Genomic DNA, 20,617 nt, shown 5'->3' on the forward strand with positions numbered 1-20,617 from the left:
TGTTAGTGACAGAGTTTGGGAAAGTGTGTGAAAGAAGGAAGTTGAAGATAAATGTGGGTAAAAGTAAGGTGATGAGATGTACAAGGCGTGAAAGTGGCAGCAGACTGGAAGTGAGTATTAAGGGAGAGAGATTGGAGGAAATGGATAGTTTTAGATACTTGGGTGCGAGCATGGCAGGAAAGGGAGGTGTGGAGGTGGAAGTAGAATGTAGATTGAGAGAAGCCTTGGGGGATTAAAAGTGTAATGAGAAATAGACATTTGGGAATGGATGCTAAGAGGAGATTGTATGAAAGAGTGATTGTACCGACAGCACTGTATGGGACAGAAACATGGAACATAAGAGGAAAAGAGAAGGAGTTTGAATGTATTTGAGATGAGGTGTCTGAGAAGTATGGTAAGGGTTACTAGGCTGGATAGAGTGAGAAATGAGGAGATGAGGAGGAGATCGTGGGTGGAAAGGAAGTTGGGAGATAGGGTGGATGAAAGAGTATTGGGATGGTTTGGATACATGGAGAGAATGAGTGAAGAAAGACTAGTAAAAGAGGTGTGGAAGGCAGATGTGGAGGAAGTGAACATGAAGGGGCGACCTAGGATGAGGTGGATAGATGTGGTAAAAAGGGGCTTTGGGGAAGAAGGGAATGTCTGTTGAGGAAGGACGGGAGAGGACAGAAGACATGGGTGAATGGAGAATGGTTGTGTATGGAGGAAGTTGTGATACATGAGATGGAATTGATGGGGGATGAGGGAGTATATGTGAGAAAATTTTGACGCAGCCCGATGGAATTTCTCCCTGTCCTCTCCTTTTCTGCACGAGGGGACGGAGAGGGGGGGGGGTGTCGCCGATTTAATGAAGCGGCCTTGCTGTGGATGTGCCGTGTCTTGCGACATTGCTTCTGACCCAGGGCAGTGGACAAGATGCAGGGATGACCCGTCATCCAGGAGGTGCCAAGATAAGAGGGAGGGAAGAGGGTGGAGGGGAGTAGAGTGTGATAGGGATGGATTGGGTGGGAGTGATTTTTATGCCTTTGTTTTTTGGCTACCTCTCATATAAGGAAAAAACCTTTAGTATATGTATGTACAAAGAAAAAAGAAGAGAAGTAAAACATAAGATGAAGGGGCAAAAAGGAAAACAGATATAAAATTGGGTAAGAGTATAACAGAATAAAATAAAAAGTAACAAAAAGATGTTTGGGGAGGAAATAAAGAAAGGAATTGGGGCGGATCAAGTACAGGAGAAAAGGCAAGAAGTTTAGATAGAGAGATGATAATGAAAGAGCCGGCGATAATAGGAAGGTGGGCAGAGTATTTTAGGAGTTCCTAAATGTGAAGGATGGTAGGAGGAATTGGTGGTTGCACTAGGGGGGGCGCTAAGAAAATGACAATGAGGAATATGGGGGAGAAATATGACAAGATGAGGTGAAACCAGTTATCAAAATGATAAGAGCAGGTAAGACATCTGGGTTAGATGGATATCATGCGGAGTGTCTAAAAATAGGAGGTACAGTGATGGTGGACTGGCTGGTGAAGTTATTTAATGTTTGTTTAAAAGAGAGTAGAGTGCCAGAGGACTGGGGAACTGCCTATATAATTCCGCTCTTCAAGGGAAAAGGGGACAAATGTGAGTGCAGCATTTTCAGAGGGGGTCATGTGTTGAGTGTAGTTGGAAAAGCGTATGGGAGAGTTTCGATTGAGAGGATTAGGAGAGGAACAGAGGAAGTAATTGGTGAGGAACAGTGTGGGTTTAGGACAAGTAGGGGTTGCGTGGATCGAATTTTTGTGGCAAGGCAGATATGTGAGAAAGATTTAGGATAAGGTAAAGATGTTTATTGGGCTTATATAGATTCGGAAAAGGCTCATGACAGGGTAGGCAGGGAGGCACTGTGGAAGGTACTGCAGATATATGGGGTAGGAGGAAAGCTGTTAAGAGCAGTCAAGATTTTTAAGAGAGTAATAGAGCCTGTGTTAGAATTAGAAATGGAGAGAGTGAGTTGTTTGAGGTGTAAACATGAGACTTCGCCAGGGATGTGTTATGTCACCTTGGCTGTTCAATGTGTACATGGATTGGGCAGTGCGTGAGGTAAATGCAAGGGTAATGGGCAGAGGATTGGAAATGGTTCAAGAAAATGGAGAAAAATGGGAGATAATCCAGTTGTTGTTTGCTGACGACACGGCACTTGTAGTGGGATCAGAGGAGGGATTAAGGAAGTTAGTGACAGAGTTTGGGAAGGTGTGCAAATTAGGAAGTTGAGGATAAAAGTGGGTAAAAGTAAGATGATGAGACGTACAAGGGGAAAGGATGGCACCAAATTGGAAGTGAGTATGAAGGGAGAGACACTGGAGGAAGTGGGTAGCTTTAGATACTTGGGGCACATGTGGCGTGAAAGGGAGGGATGGAGGTGGAGGTAGAATGTAGATTGAGAGAAGCAAGTAAACGCCTTGGGGGGATTAAAATGTGTAATGAGAAATAGACATTTGGGAATGGATGCTAAGAGGAGATTGTACGACGGGGTGATTGTACCGACAGCACTTTTTGGGGCAGAAACCTGAAACATAAGAGACGAAGAGTTTAAATGTGTTCAAAATGAAATGTTTGAGAAGTATGGTAGGGTTTATTAGGCTGGAAAAAATGAGAAATAAGGTGAGGAGGAGTTGGAAAATGAGTTGGGAGATAGGGTTAATGAAAGAGTATTGGGATTATTTGGGCACATGGAAAGAATGAGTGAAGAAAGATTAGTAAAAGAAGCATGGAAGGCAGAGGTGGGTGGATTGAATAGAAGGGGGCGACCGAGGATGAGATGGTTGGATGGGGTAAAAGGGGCTTTGGGGAAGAGGGGAGTGTCTGTTGAGGGAGGAAAGGAGAAGACAGAGGATAGGGTTGAGTGGAAAATGGCTGTATATGGGTGGTGCTGTGATGCGTGGGAGTGAGTAGGGGATGGGTGGTTAGGGAGTGGTTATGTGTGAATATTTTGACGTAGCCCATAGGAATTTTTCCCCATCTTCTCTTTTTCTGCATGAAGGGACGGAGAGGGAGTGTCGCCGATTAAATGAAATTACCTTGCTGTGGATGTGCAGTGTCCTGCTGCACTGCTTCTGACCCAAGTCAATGGGCAAGATCCAGGGATGATCCGTCATCCAAGAGAAGCCAAGAAAAAATGGAGGGGCGGTGAATGGGAGTAGAGTATGTAGGGATGAAATGGGTGGGAGTGGAATTATACCTTTGGACTTGGGCTACCTCCCTTGTAAGGGGTAAAAACCCCTTGGTGTAATTGGTTTTTGTGGAGCTTCATTCGTCATTGGCTTACGCCTTACATAAAACGTTTGACTCCTAACGTTTGAAACTTGTAGTGATAGAGATACGCATATGGAGTCCGTCATAAGGTCTCACTGACTATCGTCGCAGTTGCAGTTTATCTCGTTTTTCGCAAAGAAATCTTCAATTGTTTCCGTTCTGTCAAGACAGCTGTTTACTATAAATAACCGCGGGTCCCAGCTGTAGCAATAATTGTATATACACCTGGTGTTCTTATCATATACAATAAAAAGTAAGTGGAATCTGTTGAATATATTTGTTAAAAGATCTTCTAAAGGAGAAGGCAGTGTAACGTTGAAATATCACGTTCTGTACCAGGGAAAGTCGAACTGTGTCAGTGACAGGAGCATACTACCTCACGTACCGGTAATCCACATGTTCGAAGTAGTTTATATGTCACAGTTCTCTGTCATCCTTCCTTGAGGAAACTAAATCTAACGAATTATTTGATATGTGATACTTTCGCCTTGGTTCTTGTAGTGCCACTGAATAAAAATGCATCTGAATAATCCTCTAAATTTTCAGGTTTTATTTGATCAAACTACTTGACAGCTTTAGTCATTACAGAACATTGAAATTGATAGCAAAAACTGAAGAATTGGCCTGTTCTCTGCCCCCTGCTAGATTTGCAACCATTGAACATGGGAGCTATGCAAATAGAATGGTTCACTACTGTACATGTTCTCTGCCCCCTTCCTTGTTTAGGTTTACATAAAATATAAACTAATAATAATAAAGAAAGAAATAAATATAATTGTAAAGCTAAAATAGAGTTTTTGTTGATATGTGCTAAGTAATTAAGAAATGTAGCTGGCAAAAGTCTTCTGGCCTCCATGGACCACATGAGGAGGATGTCAGAGTCTGACATTTCCTCCTCAGACTGTTCACTTCTGTGTATGACTATATTGTCTAAGTTGTGAGATGTTTCTTATTTCTTTTTTTTATTTGAAAGATCTATATTCCTCTATGGAACAGTTACATTAGGTTAGGTTAAGAGCCATTGTACATGCTTGCATGATTCTGGAAATTTACTGTCAACTTGAGGGGAACATTTGGCAGTTTTCAGTAGACCTGCAGTGGGGTATTGACTACATAGTAACATTCACTTGTTATTTTAGGGATGGTTTTTGGGTGCTCCTACATATCAGAGTTTAAAATCTGCACTCATAAAGGAATGATGATATTTTAGTACTATTATGTCCCTCTTTTATACTGTCCTCTTGAACCTAGGAATTCCTCACTCGGTATGTAGTTGTGAAAGTAGTGTATGTAAGTTGTATGTGTTGCACAGGATAGTGGCATGTGAGTAATTTATGAGTTTTGTGTATGTTGGACCTATGAAGAGTGAATATGTTTCAATATCACCAGCTAGAATCTGTGGGAAGGCAGACACTGGAGTATTGACTCTTTATGTGAAAGAGAGAGGGTAGGGGTGTGGGGTTCTGAAAGAAGTGAAAAAGTTCTGGATCCCAGCCACCTGTCCCTTGTGGCCACACCTCTAGGTAGAGGTGGGGAGAATGAAACTGTTTCCTCTTTCAGTGGGCACTGGTGTCTTTTTATGAGCTTTTGTCCTGATGAGATGGTGACATTCTGTCTGTCACTGCTATGGTACCAGAATATTGAGATAGAGAATAAAACATAAAGGCTTCTGGGCTATAATGGAAGGTAGTCTGAACTTTGCAGTTCACTGGTACAGTTCCATCTAGAATGAACAATAAATTTCAGGTTCCCATCCCTCCTGAAGGCAGTCTTATTTTGGGAGTAAATAGTCACCTAGTTTGTATCCTAATGTGTTTAATGATCTTCACTCTTGTATATATGTCTATGCAGAATGGGCAAGAAGAGCAATGCAAAACGTGCTGGGAGCAACAAGAGTGGACCACGCCGCCTTCTGCCTCAAACGAGGTCAGAACTATCAAGTGTAGTGGATGAGGTCTTCAAGCGTAAGTAACAGATGTTATATTGGATTGGAATTTTGAGTAGAAAATTAACTCTCTGAACATGGTGACACACTGTTTAGATTATATTCATGATAGGCCAGATATCTTAATTCATAGCTGTGGAGTTGATGGTGTCAAGAGTGATGGGTCATTTAAATAAAGGGGTCACATGAAGAATTGTCAATCCAGTACGCTAGATATCAACCGTGGAGTAAAGATAAGGTTAGGTTAGGTTGAATAAGGGTTATGCTTATTGTCATCAACTTATGCAACCAAAGAATTGTAAACTTGGGATGGCCCACATGAAGAATTGTCACCCTCTCAAAGTCTGGGGTAACGATTCTTCATATGATCCAAATAAAGTCTTCCATCCTAGGCATGCCTTTTGGCTGTAAAGACCTGTATTATTGTAGCTATAAAAAATATGTTAAATAAGTTATAGGATGCATGGGGTTTTGTATTCCTTGATACACTTGTTAGTATCTTGTTTAGGATTAGTGAGCCTTGAAGATTGCAAAAGTTTCTGGTATCAAATATGTATATATTAATCTCATTGTATTGTACATGAAAGGAGCTTATGTATTTGGGGTCCTGTCTCTTATTCTTCAATTATCACACCTTGGGTTTTATCCTTTTTTAGACTCTTCCAGGAGCTTATGCATCTAAATGGAAAGCTGTATCTTTTCACATCCTTCAAACATATGGTCTTTTTCATTTTATTCTCTTGACCTTTAGCCAAAGAAACTAACTGCCCCCAGGTGCAACCCTCACACAGAAGTCACAAAGCACCTTATCCTATACTGCCCCACCTGCACTGGCCACTCAGAGGCAGCTGGAGAGTTAATAGATTTATAAATTGGTTCATAAACAAATGTTATATTGATGCCTGTGCTATATTAGGGGTATATGGTACCTGTGGAGAAGTTAGGTTCTTTGGTATTGTTTTGGTACTGGATAGCATTCTGAGAGGATGCCAATAAAAGCCACTTGTGAATATATGATGTTTTTTCTTCTAAATAACTACATTGATGATCTTACTCTGAAATGCAATTTTTTCTTCTTTTTCCAGGATGCACCAAAGTTCCCTCAGCAGTCACCCCAAGCCCAGCACAGGAATGGACTGAGTACACAGAGTTGTATGCACTGGTGGAGAAAATCAGGGCATATGAAAGTGGTAAATAGATATTTTATACAAGTCATGCGTGACTACAGTCTGTAGGGACACCCCAGAATTGTTCCTAAACCATTGGCTGCATACTACCACACAGTCACTACTGCATGATAACATGCAATCAATATCCCAATACAGGGTATTGACTACATTTTATGTATATGTAGAGCGCCAGAGGACTGGAGGAGTGCCCATATAGTTCCACTTTACAAGGGAAAAGGGGACAAATGTGAATGTAGTAGTTTCAGAAGGATCAGTTTGTTGTGTAGTTGGGGAGGCTTATGGGAAGGTTTTGATTGAGAGGAATAGAGGGAGTAATTGGTGAGAAACAGTGTGGGTTTAGGACAGGTAGGAGTTGCATGGATCAGATTTTTGTGGTAAAACAGATATGTGAGAAAGTTTTAGGAAAAGATAAGGATGTTTTTTGGGCCTTTATGGATTTGGAAAAGGCTTAAGACAGGGTATACAGGAAGGCACTGTGGGAGGTAATGCAGATATATGGGATATGAGGAAAGCTGTTAAGAACACTCAAGAGTTTTTACAAGAGTAGTAGAGCCTGTGTTAGAATCAGAAATGGAGAGAGTGAGTGGTATGAGGTAAAGGGATGTGTTATGTTGCCTTAGCTGTCATGGATGGGGTGGTGCAAGAGGTAAATACAAAAGTAATGGGTTAGGGATTGGAGATGGTTAAAAAAAAATTGAGAAAAGTGGGAGATAAGCTACTTGTTTGCTGATGACACTGCACTTGTAGCAGGATCAGTGGAGGGATTGAAGAAGTTAGTGACAGAGTTTGGGAAGGTGTGCAAAAGAAGCAAGTTGAAGATAAATGTGGGTAAAACAGGTGATGAGATCTACAAGGGGAGAAAGTAGCAACAGACTGTAAGTGAGCATAAAGGGATAGAGACTGGAGGAAGTGGATAGCTTTAGATTCTTGGGTGCAAATGTGGCAAAAAAAGGAGGAGGTAGAATGTAGATTGGGAGAAGCAAGTAAATGACTTGATGGATAAAAAAGTGTAATGAGAAATAGATATTTGGGAAAGTGAATGCAAGGTAATGCACATAGGTAAAAATAACAGTAAGTACGATTACAAGTTATTTGGAAATTTGTTAACAAAAGTGGATAGTGAAAAAGATCTCGGCATAATTATCAGTAACGACCTCAAATCATCCAAGCAGTGTATTTCAGCCTCTGAGAAAGCAGATAAGATTCTAGGACTGATTGCGCGATCTTTTGATTTCAAAAGTCCATCACTCATTAACAAGCTATATAAATTGTTAGTTCGTCCACATTTGGAATATGCTGTTTCCGTATGGTCACCAAATCTCATTAAAGACATTGACAGACTGGAAAAAGTACAACGGCGAGCCACAAAACTGATTCCAAATATCAAAAATAAATCATACGAAAATCGACTAAAACATATGAATCTGTTTTCCCTAAAAAAGCGTAGACTCAGAGGTGACTTGATACAGGTCTTTAAGATTCTAAAGGGAATTGACAACATCAAAAGTGACCAAATTTTCACATTGAATGAGAATCAGACAAGAAACAGTGGTCTCAAACTGTCCTGAAATAGATTCAATTTAGAAGTAGGTAGAAACAACTTTGCCAACTGTGTAGTTAATGAATGGAATAAACTTCCTGCACAGGTAGTGCAATGTAGTTCAGTTCGAAGCTTTAAGAATCATTTAGATATACACCTAAGCAAGATGCTGTAATGATTATAATTTATTTTATATTGTTTTTGTTTTGTTATCATTTGTCTGTCTGATTTTCATTTATTATTAGTTATATGTTAATTTATTATTATTTACTATTTACCTGTTTGTCTATTATCTAACTATACCTATGCATTTATTTATGTATTTTATTTGTTATTTACATTATTATAGTTTTTATTTATTATTTTATTATACGATTTTTTTCGCATCCGACCTAGATATGGACCAAAAGGTCTCCTGTCGGTATGCTCCGCCTTTGTAATCCTTTGAATGGATGCTAATAGGAGATTGTGCTGACAGCCCTGTATGGGGCAGAAACATGGAACATACAAGAGGAAGAGAGGAGGAGTTTGAATGTGTTTGAGATGAGGTGCCTGAGAAATATGATAGAGGTTACTAGGCTGGATAGAGTGAGAAATGAAGATTTGAGGAGGAGAACGGGGTTGGAAAGGGAGTTGGGAGAAATTTGATGAAAGAGTTTTGGGATGGTTTGGACACATGTATAGAATGAATGAAGAAAAATAAGTAAGTGGTGTGGAAGGCAGAGGTAGAAGGAGTGAACATGAGGGCGCAACAAAGAATGAGATGGGGATAAAAGGGGCATTGGGAAAGAGAGGAATGTCTGTTGAGGAAGGACAGGATAAGATAGAAGATTGGGGTGAATGGAGAATAGTTGTGTATGGGTGATACTGTGATACATGAAAGGGAGTGGGTGAGGGAGTATGTGTGAAAAAAATAATTTGATGCAGCCTGAAGGGATTTCTCCCCATCTTCTCTTTTTCTGCATGAGGGGATGGATGGAGAGGTGGGGGATCACTAATTAAATGAAGCAGCCTTGCTGTGGATGTGCTGTGTCTTGTGATACTGCTTTTGACCCAGAATAGTGGGTGAGATGCAGGGATGACGCATCAGACAGGAGGAGCCAAGATTAGAGGGAGGGAGGGGGGTGAATGGGAGTGGAGTATGTGGGGATGGAATGAATGGGAGTGGATTTTATGCCTTTGTATTTTGGCTACCTCCCTTGTAAGGAGGAAAAAGCCTTTGGTATATGTGTATATATATATATATATATATAGTATCAGGAACGTAGGGGACATGAGCCGGGCTGAAGACAAACTCTCCAAAGTTTTGCTAGTTTATTTATAGTTGGGCGCATAATGAATCAGATAAATAAGCTTGCTTCTGGCAGTGAGAGGAAGAGGAGGAGGAGATAGTGGCTGTCCTCAGTGAAGTCTCAGTGCTGGAGGTGGCTGGAGATAGCTCCCTCAGTCGTGAAGCCATCTTTCCTTTGTGAAATCCTGGTGACCTCTTATATTCACCAGGATCAGGTCATGACCCTTGCATTAAGTGTCCCTTGGGAGATGCTCAGCACAGCTGGGGGCTGCAGGTGTTCCAGGAGACTCATTTCCTCACAGCTTTCCACATAGAGTGGTGGATGTCTGGAACAAATTGGATGAAACAATAGTGTGTGCAAACACCATACATAAATTTAAAAACAAACTAGATGTTGCGAAATACAAAGACAGGACACTGTGAGCATAGCTCCCCCTCCCGTAGAATACAACTAGGTTAAATACACACACACACACACAAAAGAGTGCCACAAATTTGATCTGTTTCTATTCAAGGTTAATAGATGTAATGCAAGAAAAGGACAAAGGATTACAAAGGCGGAGCATGCTGACAGGAGACCTTTTGGTCCATATCTAGGTCAAATGCAAAAAAAATAATCATAATAATAATAAATGAATAAATGAAAACTATAATAATGTAAATAACAAATAAAATACATAAATAAATGCATAGGTATAGTTATTATTATTTTTTTTATTATTATTATTATAGGTTTATTCAACAATATTAAATACAATTAGACATACATATATACATTTTTTTTTACAAAATTGGTAGTTGAAAAGGGAGAGCGAGAAGCAAAGCTTATGGGGAGTTGCTCTCCCTTAAGGAAAAAATTATTTTTATTTATTTATTTTTGTTACATGGTAGTATGGTACATACACATCTACACACATATATACACACATACATGCATACACATATATACACACACACAATTGCATGCGTCACGACGTCCGCTAACTCCGACCTCACGTAGAAATCGGGGGCACGAGCGAGCATCGCAACTTGTGGGGGTCAGGTGAGAGGTGAGAGGTCAGGTCGATTGTTGACGGGACGATAATTGCTTAATGCGCAGATCTGGGTCACCGTGACCTGCTGGAATAGAAAAAAAAAGAGCGGCAGACTTGGGCAGTGCATGACAGTTTCTCCATGAATACAACCATGAAATGGACCTGAAGTGTTCAATATACTAATACTTATAGATTAAAGACTTTTTTAAGTATCGTTTGAATGATGATAAACATTTTGTCTTAGGTAAATCCTTTTCCAGTTTATTCCATGTGTTAACACCTATAATAGATAAGCATTGGCTTTTTTTGGTTGTTCTGTATTGAGTTTTAAAGAAGTCGTTTGTTTGCCTAGTCGCATAGCGAGTTTCGTAAGTTGAGTAAAATTTCAATATGTTTTGATTCATGTGTTTATTGTAGATTTGGTGCATAACAATGGCAGTTTTGTACTTTATTAAGTCATTGAATTTGAGTAGATTTAGTTTTTTAAATAAATTATTTGTATGTTCCAAACGACCTACATTGCAGATTATACGCAGTGCCCTTTTTTGAGAGGTAATTATGCGTTGAAGATTAGTTTGATAAGTATTACCCCAAATTTCTGAACAATAGTTTAAGTATGGTAGTAGTAGACTACAATAAATGGTACGTAGGGTATTTTCATTGAGGATATTTCTCATTTTATGCATAATTCCTAAAGTTTTGGATATCTTATTTATCACGTGATTTATATGATGTTTCCAATTAAGTTGATCGTCTAAATACACGCCTAGGAATTTACTGACGGACGCTTTTTCAATAATTTCGTTGTTTATTTTGATCGGCTTAGTACTTTCATTATTTTTGTAGAAAAGCAGGTAGTTAGTTTTTGATACGTTTAAGGATAGCTTATTGGCTGAAAACCAGTTGGATAGTTGACATAATCCTTCATTAATTGTCTTGATCAGTTTGTCGGAATTTGTATCGGAGCATAGAATGGTGGTATCGTCGGCGAACAGTATAAATTTCATAAGGTTGGATACATTTGTAATGTCATTAATGTATAGTAAGAATAGTTTGGGTCCTAGAACTGAACCTTGAGGTACTCCGCATGTAACTGGTAGAATGTGTGATCTTTCTTCCTCAATGGCCACATATTGTTTCCTGTTTTTTAGATAACTTTTTAACCAGTCATTAACTTTACCTCTTAGCCCATAGTATTCGGCCTTTCGAATTAGGATTTCATGATTTACTGTGTCAAATGCCTTTTTAAGATCAATAAATATGCCGGCTGTCTTTTTCTTTTGTTCTATATTGTTAGTTATCTCTTCAATTAATTCCATTACTGCTGTAGACGTTGAAAGATTTCGTTGAAATCCATATTGACTATGGTAAATGACGTCATTTTTTTTTAGAAATGAGTCAAGGCGAATTGTGAATAACTTTTCAAGAATTTTGGAAAACTGTGGTAATAGTGAAATTGGTCTATAGTTATTATAACTTGATTTGTCGGCTGATTTGAATATCGGTATTACTTTTGCTATTTTCATTGCATCTGGAAATATCCCTTGTTCAAATGATTTATTGCATATTGTCAGAAAATGATCTTTGATGATAGGCATAATTTGTTTTATGAGGTTCATATTGATTCCTGTGCAATCGAGTGATTTCTTGTTCTGCATTGATTTTACTGTGTTCATAAGTTCGTTTTCCGTGACGGGTTTTAAAAACATAGTGTTATTTATTCGGTGTTTCAAAAATGTCTCGTAAGTTTGATGTGTTGTCTTTATTTGTTTCGCGAGGTTAAGTCCTACATGGGAGAAAAATTCATTAAATTCGTTTGCCACTTCTTTTTTCTTTTTTTCTTTTTTAATAATGTCTATGAATTCATTGGTGTTATTAATTTTGTGCCTAGTTAAGTTGTTTATTACTTCCCATGTCTTTTTTATATTACCTTTATAACCTTCAAGCAGTGTGTCATAGTATTTTTTTTCACAGTTGCGTAAAATTGTTGTAAGTTTGTTTTTGTACACTTTGTATTTGTTTTCGTCTGTCAAGGACTTGCTTTGAATTGATTTCTTGTAAAGTTGGTTTTTCTTTCGACACGCGTTCTTAAGACCGTTTGTAAACCATGGTTTTGAGTTTACGTTACGTGGTTTTATTTCTACTTCTCTCTCTGGGCAGCATTTGTTTACATTACTCATGATAATGCTTACAAATTCGTTATATGATAGATTGGCATTTTCTGACTCGTAAACCTGATCCCAATTTTCTTCTTTTAACCACTTCAGTACGGGACTTAAATCTCGCGGGCAGCAGCCAATGCCAGCCGTATGACGTCACGTAATAATATTCTTATCATAAAATATAGTCGCCGCTTATATCGATCGATCGTTCTCTCTTTCACCCGCGAATTTTGAAAACCACAGAGAATGGGATTCAGGGCGCATTTGGGAGAATGTAAAAACACAGGGGCGACTACAATAAATATAATCAAGACGCCGATATGGCAGCGTCGCGAATCCACTTGCTCCTCATGACGCCTACGTGTGCGGCACCGTATGGAAGGGGTTAAGCATTGATTTAATTTTGCAATATCTTTTTCGTCAATTTTACGTTTAAGTACAATTCTGGGTTTTGTTATGCAGTGCATTTCTTTTGGACTGATAGTGAATACCGGTAGATGGTCACTTATATCACTTATTAAGATACCACTATGAATCTCGGAGTTTACAATATTGGTGAAAATGTTATCTATCAATGTTTCACTTGTATTTGTTATTCGGGTTGGTTTATTTATCAAAGGATATATACCTAAAGAGAAAATCATATCTGTAAAGTGTCTTGTTTGTTCATGAGTCTCATACTTAAGTAAATCTATGTTGAAGTCACCACAGAGATATAGATTTTTATTTCTAAATGGAGTTATGATTTCTTCAAGCATATTTGTGAACTCATTGATGTTTGTGCCTGGCTTTCTGTAAATACTTGTTATGACGGTATTCTTTTTAGTTTTACTGAAAATCTCAACAGCTACGCAATCAAATAGGTTTTCATACGAATTAGTGGATTGATTTATTAGTTTGCATGAAATTGATTTTTTTATGAAGATAGAGACTCCGCCGCCTTTTTGGATCTGTCTATTAGCACTGTAAGGAGTATAGTCTTGTAAGAAGTTTACTAGACATCCTGGGTCAATCCATGTTTCGCTTATCACTATAACGTCAAAGCTTTTATTGAGTAACTTGAGATAACAGTCAATTTTCTGATAATTGGCATTTAGGCTCCTTGCATTGATGTGAATTAGTGTGAAACCATCAATATCACGAAATACCGTGTCAAATTGTGTATCACTATAGTAATCGCTGTCTTTTGTTAATTTTGAGTAAAAATTTAATTCGGGGTCAATTTGGGTATTATTGTGATTAAATATCGAAAATTCCTTTTCTGATATTTTGTCTATTTCTTTATACTTCTTAATGGCGGTATATACATCTGGGTTTTTTGATGCGAGATTTGGCGCGGAAAACAAAATATTAATTTCTGTGTTTGAGATGGCATGATAGGGAAATGTTTTTGAGCAGTCTAGGCAGAACCAGTTATTGAAAATATTGGGGTTATTTTTGGTAGTATTTACGGGTATATTTGCACACATGAGATGATATAAATGTTTGCATAATGTACATTTGAGGTGATTGGTAGGGACAAGGGTATGGCATGAAGAACAGTTTTTTGATATGTTTGTTTTAGTTTTTGTGTTAGTTGTAGTGTTCATGGTTATGTTTGTGTTAGAAGATTAAGGAATGTGAACTATTGAAATTCAACTAATTGTTCAAGATTACTTACTTGATGTACTTTTTCATCCTTGCACTTGATATACACCTTGCAGTCTCTTGTCCATGTCGAGATGATCTTCCCTTGTTTCCTCATGTCGCGTGCTGTTTTGGCAATCTCTCCGGTTCGTTTTGTCAGGTGTTCATTCACGTAGACGCCCGTCCCCTTCAATTTCTTGGCGTTTTTCAGCACGTTCACCTTCGACTTTCTTGAAACGAATCTCACGATCACATTTTGGGTACCGTCCTGTTTTCTTTTTCCCAGTGTATGGCAAGCTGATATCTCTGTGTCTCTGATCTGTATTCCCTTGTTACTTAGAGAATGGATCACTTGATTTTCTACAATGTTCTGACCACTGTTATCTGCACTATAGTCGGAGTCACCTTTCACAGCTTCCGAATACGTTTTCACAATCTTTAAACCACTGATGATGATATCTTCTCTCCTCGTGTACTGCTCTAGGTCTTCCACTCTAGCTTGGAGATTAACTACAGTCGATTTGAGATATTGTATCTCCTGCCTTTGTTGTTTAACTATCTCTTTCAGCTCGCTTAGGAACTGTTGGTCTTCTTTCCTTGCTTGCATCAGGAACTGTCTGTCCTCTTCTCTTGCTTTCACAAGACTCTCCACCATATCTTCAAGTTTCTTGGAGCTGTTGCTGTTTCTGGTATGTGCCATGTTGAATTACTTTCTCGTAGGGAGCTCTGAGTGGAGGGTGTTAAATAATAAACAAACAGGTAAATAGTAAATAATAATAAATTGACATATAATTAATAATAAATGAGAATCAAACAGACAAATGATAGCAAAATAAATGATAATCATTACAGCATCTTGCTTAGGTGTTTATCTAAATGATTCTTAAAGCTTCGAACTGAACTACATTGCACTGCCTCTGCAGGAAGTTTATTCCATCCATTAACTACATGGTTGGCGAAGTTTCTACCCACTTCCAAATTGAATCTATTTCCAGACAGTTTGAGACCATTGTTTCTTGTCTAATTCTCATTCAGTGTGAAAATGTTGTCACTTTTGTTGTTGTCTGTGCTTTCCTGGATTTACAAAAGGCGTTTGATAAAGTACCACACAAAAAATTAAGATGACTCAAAATAGCAGGAGGTATACAAGGAAAGCTATTGAAATGGATGGAAGATTTCTTGTATGGAAGAAAAATGAGAGTGGTGCTCAGAGATAAGAATTTTAAGTAGAGTCCCACAGGGTTCAATACTGGCTCTGATAATATTTGCTATATATGTAAATGACATGGATGAAGGTGTAGAATGTTATATGAACTTCTTTGCAGATGACACAAAACTATCAAAGAAAGTAAGTACAGAAAAGATTGTGAATCACTACAGAGAGATCTGAACAAGGTGTGGGAATGGAGTCAGAAGTGGGAAGTGGACTTCATCATTAAGAAATGTAGTATAATGGAATTTGGAAAGAGTAAAAAAAAAGAATATCAGGATAATATATAATTGGTGCAAAGGAAGTAAAGAAAGTTGGGTCCAAAAAGGACCTATTAGTAATCATCACCAAGGACATGTCCCCAGACAAGCAGATGAACAAAATAGTCGGAGAAACTTCTAATTTGTTAGGATCAATAAAGGTGGCTTTTAATTACTTGGATGAGGAAACGGTAAAGAAAATACTAGTCACACTGATAAGACCAAGATTGGAGTATACAGCGACACTGTGGACACCCAATACAAAAAAGAATATAAGGAAAATAGAAATAATCCAAAGAGCAACAACAAAGATGGCCCCAACACTTTCAAAACTAATCAAGGTTCTGTATTTGGTCTGATAATGTTTGCTATTTATTGTAAATGACATGGATGAGGGTGTGGAATCTTACATGAGCTTCTTTGCAGATGACACAAAATTGCTGAGGAAAGTGAGTACTGAAACAGATTGTGAGTCGCTGCAGAGGGATCTGAACAGGGTTTGGGAATGGAGTCAGAAGTGGGAAGTGGACTTCAACATTAAGAAATGTAGCATAATGGAATTTGGAAAAAGTAAAAAAAATAATATCAGGACAATATAAAACCAGTACAAATGAGGTAAAGTGGAATCTGAAAAAGACCTGGGAGTAATCCTCACAAAGGACATGTCCCCTGATAAACAAATAAACAAAATTGTTGGGGAAACCTACAACTTGCTAAGATCAATAAAGGTGGCTTTTGCCTACTTGGTCAAAGAAATGGTGAAGAAAATACTACTCGCACTGATAAGGCCAAGACTGGAGTATGCAGCAACACTATGGTCACCCAGTACTAAAAAGAATATAAGGAAAATTGAAAGAATCCAAAGAGCAACTACGAAGATGGCCCCAACACTTTCAAAACTGTCATATGAGGAGAGATTGTCAAAACTGGAATTACCAACTCTGGAACAAAGAAGAGAAAGAGGTGACTTGTTGACCATCTATAGAATCATGAGAGGCATGGAAGTCCTTGATAGAGAAGACTTACTAAATTGGGATAAGAGAAATACAAGGGGACATGAAAGGAAGCTCAAAAAGGACAGTTATAGAAGAGACCTGAAAAAGAACAGCTTTCCACAGAGTGATGGATATATGGAACAAATTGGATGAAACAATAGTGTGTGCAAAAACCCTACACAATTTTAAGAGCAAATTAGACACTACAAGATACAAAGACAGGACACCTCAAGGGTAGCTCCCCTTTCTATAAGATACGACTAGGTAAATACACACACTAGCACATACATCTTCAGAATTATGAAAGGGATGGAAGTTCTTGATAGAGATGACCTATTGAAATGGAACAAAAGAGAGAAACAAAAGGACACAATAAGAAGCTAAAGAAGGACAATTACAGAAAAGACCTGAAAAAGAACAGTTTCCCACACATAGTGATCGATGTCCGGAACAAACTAAACAGTGAATGCCAGAACTATACAGGAGTTCAAGAATAAACAGGAGGTGGGGAGATATGAAAATGGGTCACAACGAGCATAGCTCCCATCCCGTAAAATACAACTAGGTAAATACAACTAGGTAAAATACAGAAAAAGACTGTGAACCACTACAGAGAGACCTGGACAAAGACTGGAAATTGAGCCAAAAGTTGGAAGTGAACTTCAACATTAAGAAATGTAGTATAATAGAGTTTGGAAAAGGTAAAAAGAAAAAAAAAGAAGAAAAGAATATCAGGACAATATAAAATCAATACAAAGGAAGTAAAGTAAGTTAGCTCTGAAAAGGACCTAGGAGTAATTATCACCAAAGACATGCCCCCAGACAAGCATATAAACAAAATAGTCGGAAAAACCTACCATTTACTAAGATCAATAAAGGTGGCTTTTAATTACTTGGATGAAGTAATGGTAAAAAAAGTATTAGTCACACTGATAAGACCAAGATTGGAGTATGCTGTGACACAATGGACACCCAGTACAAAAAAGAATATAAGGAAATTAGGAAGAATCCTATACATGGATTCCAAACTTATACATGGATGGGGTAGTGCAAGAGGTAAATGCAAGGGTAGTGGGTCAGGGATTGGAGATGGTTAAAGAAAATGGAGAAAATTGGGAGGTGAGCCAGCTGTTGTTTACGGATGACACTGCGCTTGTGGCAGGATCGGAGGAGGGATTGAGGAAGTTGGTGACAGATTTTGGGAGAGTATATGATAGAAGAAAGCTAAAGGTAAATGTGGGTAAAAGTAAGGTGATGTTATGTACAAGGGGTGAGAGTGGCAGTGGACTGGAAGTGAGCATTAAGGGTGAAAGACTGGAGGAAGTGGATAGTTTTAGATACTTGGGTGCAAATGTGGCAGGAAAAGGTGGAGTGAAGGTGGAGGTAGAATGTAGATTGAGAGAAGCGAGTAAATGTCTTGGTGGATTAAAGAGTGTAATGAGAAATAGACATTTGGGAATGGATGCTAAGAGGAGACTGTATGAAGGAGTGATTGTGCCAACAGCACTGTATGGGGCAGAAACATGGAACATAAGAGAGGAAGAGAGAAGGAGTTTGAATATGTTTGAGATGAGGTGTCTGAGAAGTATGATGGGGGTTACTAGGCTGGATGGAGTGAGAGGTGAGGAGGTGGGGAGGAGAACGGGGGTGGAGGGGGAGTTGGGAGATAGGGTTGATAATTGAGTATTAGGATGGTTTGGACACATGGGAAGAATGAGTGAAGAAAGACTAGTAAAAGAGGTATGGAAGGCAGATGTGGAGGAAGTGAACATGAAGGGATGTCCTAGAATGAGATGGATGGATGGGATAAAAGAGGCTTTGGGGAGGAGGGGATTGTCTGTTGAGGAAGGACAGGAGAGGACAGAAGACGGGTAAATGGAGAATGGTTGTATATGGATGATGTTGTGATGCATGAGGTGGAATGGGTGGGGGGATGGGGGGTGAGGTAGTATGTGTGAGCAAAATTTGATGCAGCCCAAAGGGATTTCTCCCCGTCTTCTCCTTTTATGCATGGGGGGACGGAGAGGGGGGGTTGCCGATTTAATGAAGCGGCCTTGCTGTGGATGTGCTGTGTCTTGCGACACTGCTTCTGACCCAGGGCAGTGGACAAGGTGCAGGGATGACCCGTCATCCAGGAGGTGCTAAGATAAAAGGGAGGGTGGAGGGGTGTGGAGTGTTTTCAGGGATGGAATGGGTGGGAATGATTTTATGCCTTTTTCTTTTTGGCTACCTCCCTTGTAAGGGGGAAAAAGCCTTGGTATATGTATGTATGTATGTAGGAAGAATCCAAAGAGCAATGACAAAGATGGCACCAACACTTTCAAAATTGACATACTAATAAAGATTGGCTAAACTGGAACTACCAACCCTGAAACAAAGAAGAGAAAGAGGAGATCTATTGGCCATTTACAGAATCATGAAAGCCATGGAAGCCCTTGACAGAGAAGACTTATTAAAGTGAGATAAAGAAAAATGAGGGGACATGAAAAGAAACTCAAAAAGGATAGTTATAGAAGAGATCTGAAAAAAATAGTTTTCTGCACAAAGTGGTGGATGTCTGGAACAAATTAGATGAAACAATTGTGTGTGCAAACATCATACAAGAATTTAAGAACAAGCTAGATACTGAAAGATACAAAGATGGGTCACTACAAGCATAGCTCCCCTTCTCATATAATACAACTAGGTAAACTAGGTAAATACACACACACAACCTGGGAAGAAATGATAAGTGGTGCCCTCCATGGCTTGGTAATGGCTCCAATCATGTTTGCCATATATATAAATGACATGGATGAAGGAGTGGAATGTTATATGAACTTCTTCGCAGATGACGCAAAAATACTAAAGAAAGTACATAGGAAGATTGTGAATCATTGCAGATAGACCCAGACAAATTCTGGAAATGGAGTCAAAAGTGGGAAGTAAACTTCAATATCAAGAAGTGTGGTATAATGGAAGTTGGAAAAAGTAAAAATAGAATATCAAGAAATTATAAAAGAGACCTTGGAGTAATAATCAGCAAAGACATGTCACTGGACAAACATATCAATAAAATAGTTGGAGAAACCTTCAGCCTATTAAGGTCAATGAAAGTAGTATTTGACTATTTGGATGAGGAAATTATTTAAAAAATATTAGTTAAACTAATAAGACCAAAACTGGAGCACGCAGCAACACTATGGACACCCAGTAATAAAATGAATATAAAGAAAATAGAAAGAATGCAAAAAGCAATGACAAAGATGGCACCAATTCTCTCCAAATTATCATATGAACAAAGATTGTCCAAATTGGAACTACAAACTCGGGAACAAAGAAGAGAAAGAGGAGATCTACTGACTGTTTATAGACTACGGTAATGAAAGGAATGGAAATCCTAGATAGAGATGATTTATTAAAATGGGACAACAGAAAAACAAGAAGACATGAAAAGAATCTCAAAAAGGATAATTACACTGGGTAATAAATTTTTTTTTTTTTTAAATCGTCCAGGGTTTTCCAGTGGAATTAGACTAATTGTGATGCTCTGAGTCCAAAAATGCCCTTGGTTTTTCTCAATCAGGTCAGGATTGTTTGCTACAGACATTTAAGAAAAAAAACGATTTTTCGTCCAAAACCCAATTTCTGCGGATCATAAAAATTCAGTTTTTCCGTTTTCCTGGGGAAATAAAAGTCAACGTATCCAAATTCATTCATTTTTTATATACTCGATTACATATGATAAGCTTAATACATGTACATGAGCGTTACGTGACACAAAAGTTCGGAGTTCACGGCGTAAATCGCCGTTTCCTCGAATTCCGTGTGTGAGCAGCTGCTGGGTTGTCTCTCTTCAGCGACCAGCAGTAGTCCGCGAGCATGACTGCGTCCCACCTCCCCTGGTACCTCTCCTCCATTTGACGCATGTCCTGATGGAACCTTTCTCCCTGCTCGTCGCTGACCGCACCAAGGTTTTCAGGAAACTTCTCCATGTGTGAGAACAGGAAATGCATCTTTATACTCATCAAACACCCGAGGTTTTGGAAGTTCTTTATCATGCTGTTGATGAGTGTGGCGTGGTTTGCTGCTTTCT

At 38.7% G+C, this 20,617-nt stretch overlaps 2 protein-coding genes across 3 annotated transcripts in view; one reads left to right on the forward strand and one right to left on the reverse strand.

The window, feature by feature from the left end:
• Window positions 1-3,387: 3,387 nt before the first annotated feature.
• Window positions 3,388-20,617, forward strand: part of LOC143040772 (actin-histidine N-methyltransferase-like) — a 62,278-nt gene continuing 45,048 nt past the window's right edge. The window contains exons 1-3 of one of the 2 annotated variants that reach the window (XM_076212206.1): window positions 3,388-3,542; window positions 5,141-5,253; window positions 6,320-6,424. In XM_076212206.1, coding sequence (XP_076068321.1) covers window positions 5,142-5,253; window positions 6,320-6,424 — 217 coding nt within the window. In that variant the 5' untranslated portion in view covers window positions 3,388-3,542; window position 5,141. Of the gene's footprint in view, window positions 3,543-3,653; window positions 3,677-5,140; window positions 5,254-6,319; window positions 6,425-20,617 lie in introns of those variants that run through there. The other variant, XM_076212210.1, reaches the window with a different exon arrangement.
• On the reverse strand, window positions 9,962-14,777 carry LOC143033437 (uncharacterized). Its single transcript, XM_076198882.1, has 2 exons — window positions 14,112-14,777; window positions 9,962-10,371 (listed from the first exon to the last, which is right to left on the reverse strand). Exons 1-2 carry the CDS (start codon window positions 14,775-14,777, stop codon window positions 10,294-10,296), a joined length of 744 nt encoding a protein of 247 aa, XP_076054997.1. The 3' UTR covers window positions 9,962-10,293.

The sequence above is a fragment of the Oratosquilla oratoria genome, chromosome 2, assembly GCF_046742065.1.
Source record: "Oratosquilla oratoria isolate Oo_2021 chromosome 2, ASM4674206v1, whole genome shotgun sequence".
Lineage (NCBI taxonomy): Eukaryota > Metazoa > Arthropoda > Malacostraca > Stomatopoda > Squillidae > Oratosquilla > Oratosquilla oratoria.

Bases quoted from the DNA above. Each gene is read 5' to 3' on its own strand.
- LOC143033437 (XM_076198882.1), bottom strand. From the start codon at position 14,777: ATGGCACATACCAGAAACAGCAACAGCTCCAAGAAACTTGAAGATATG. The intron at 10,372-14,111 runs GTAAGTAATCTT...CTATTCCAGCAG, and splicing joins AGGATGAAAAAGTACATCAA to GTCACGGTGACCCAGATCTG.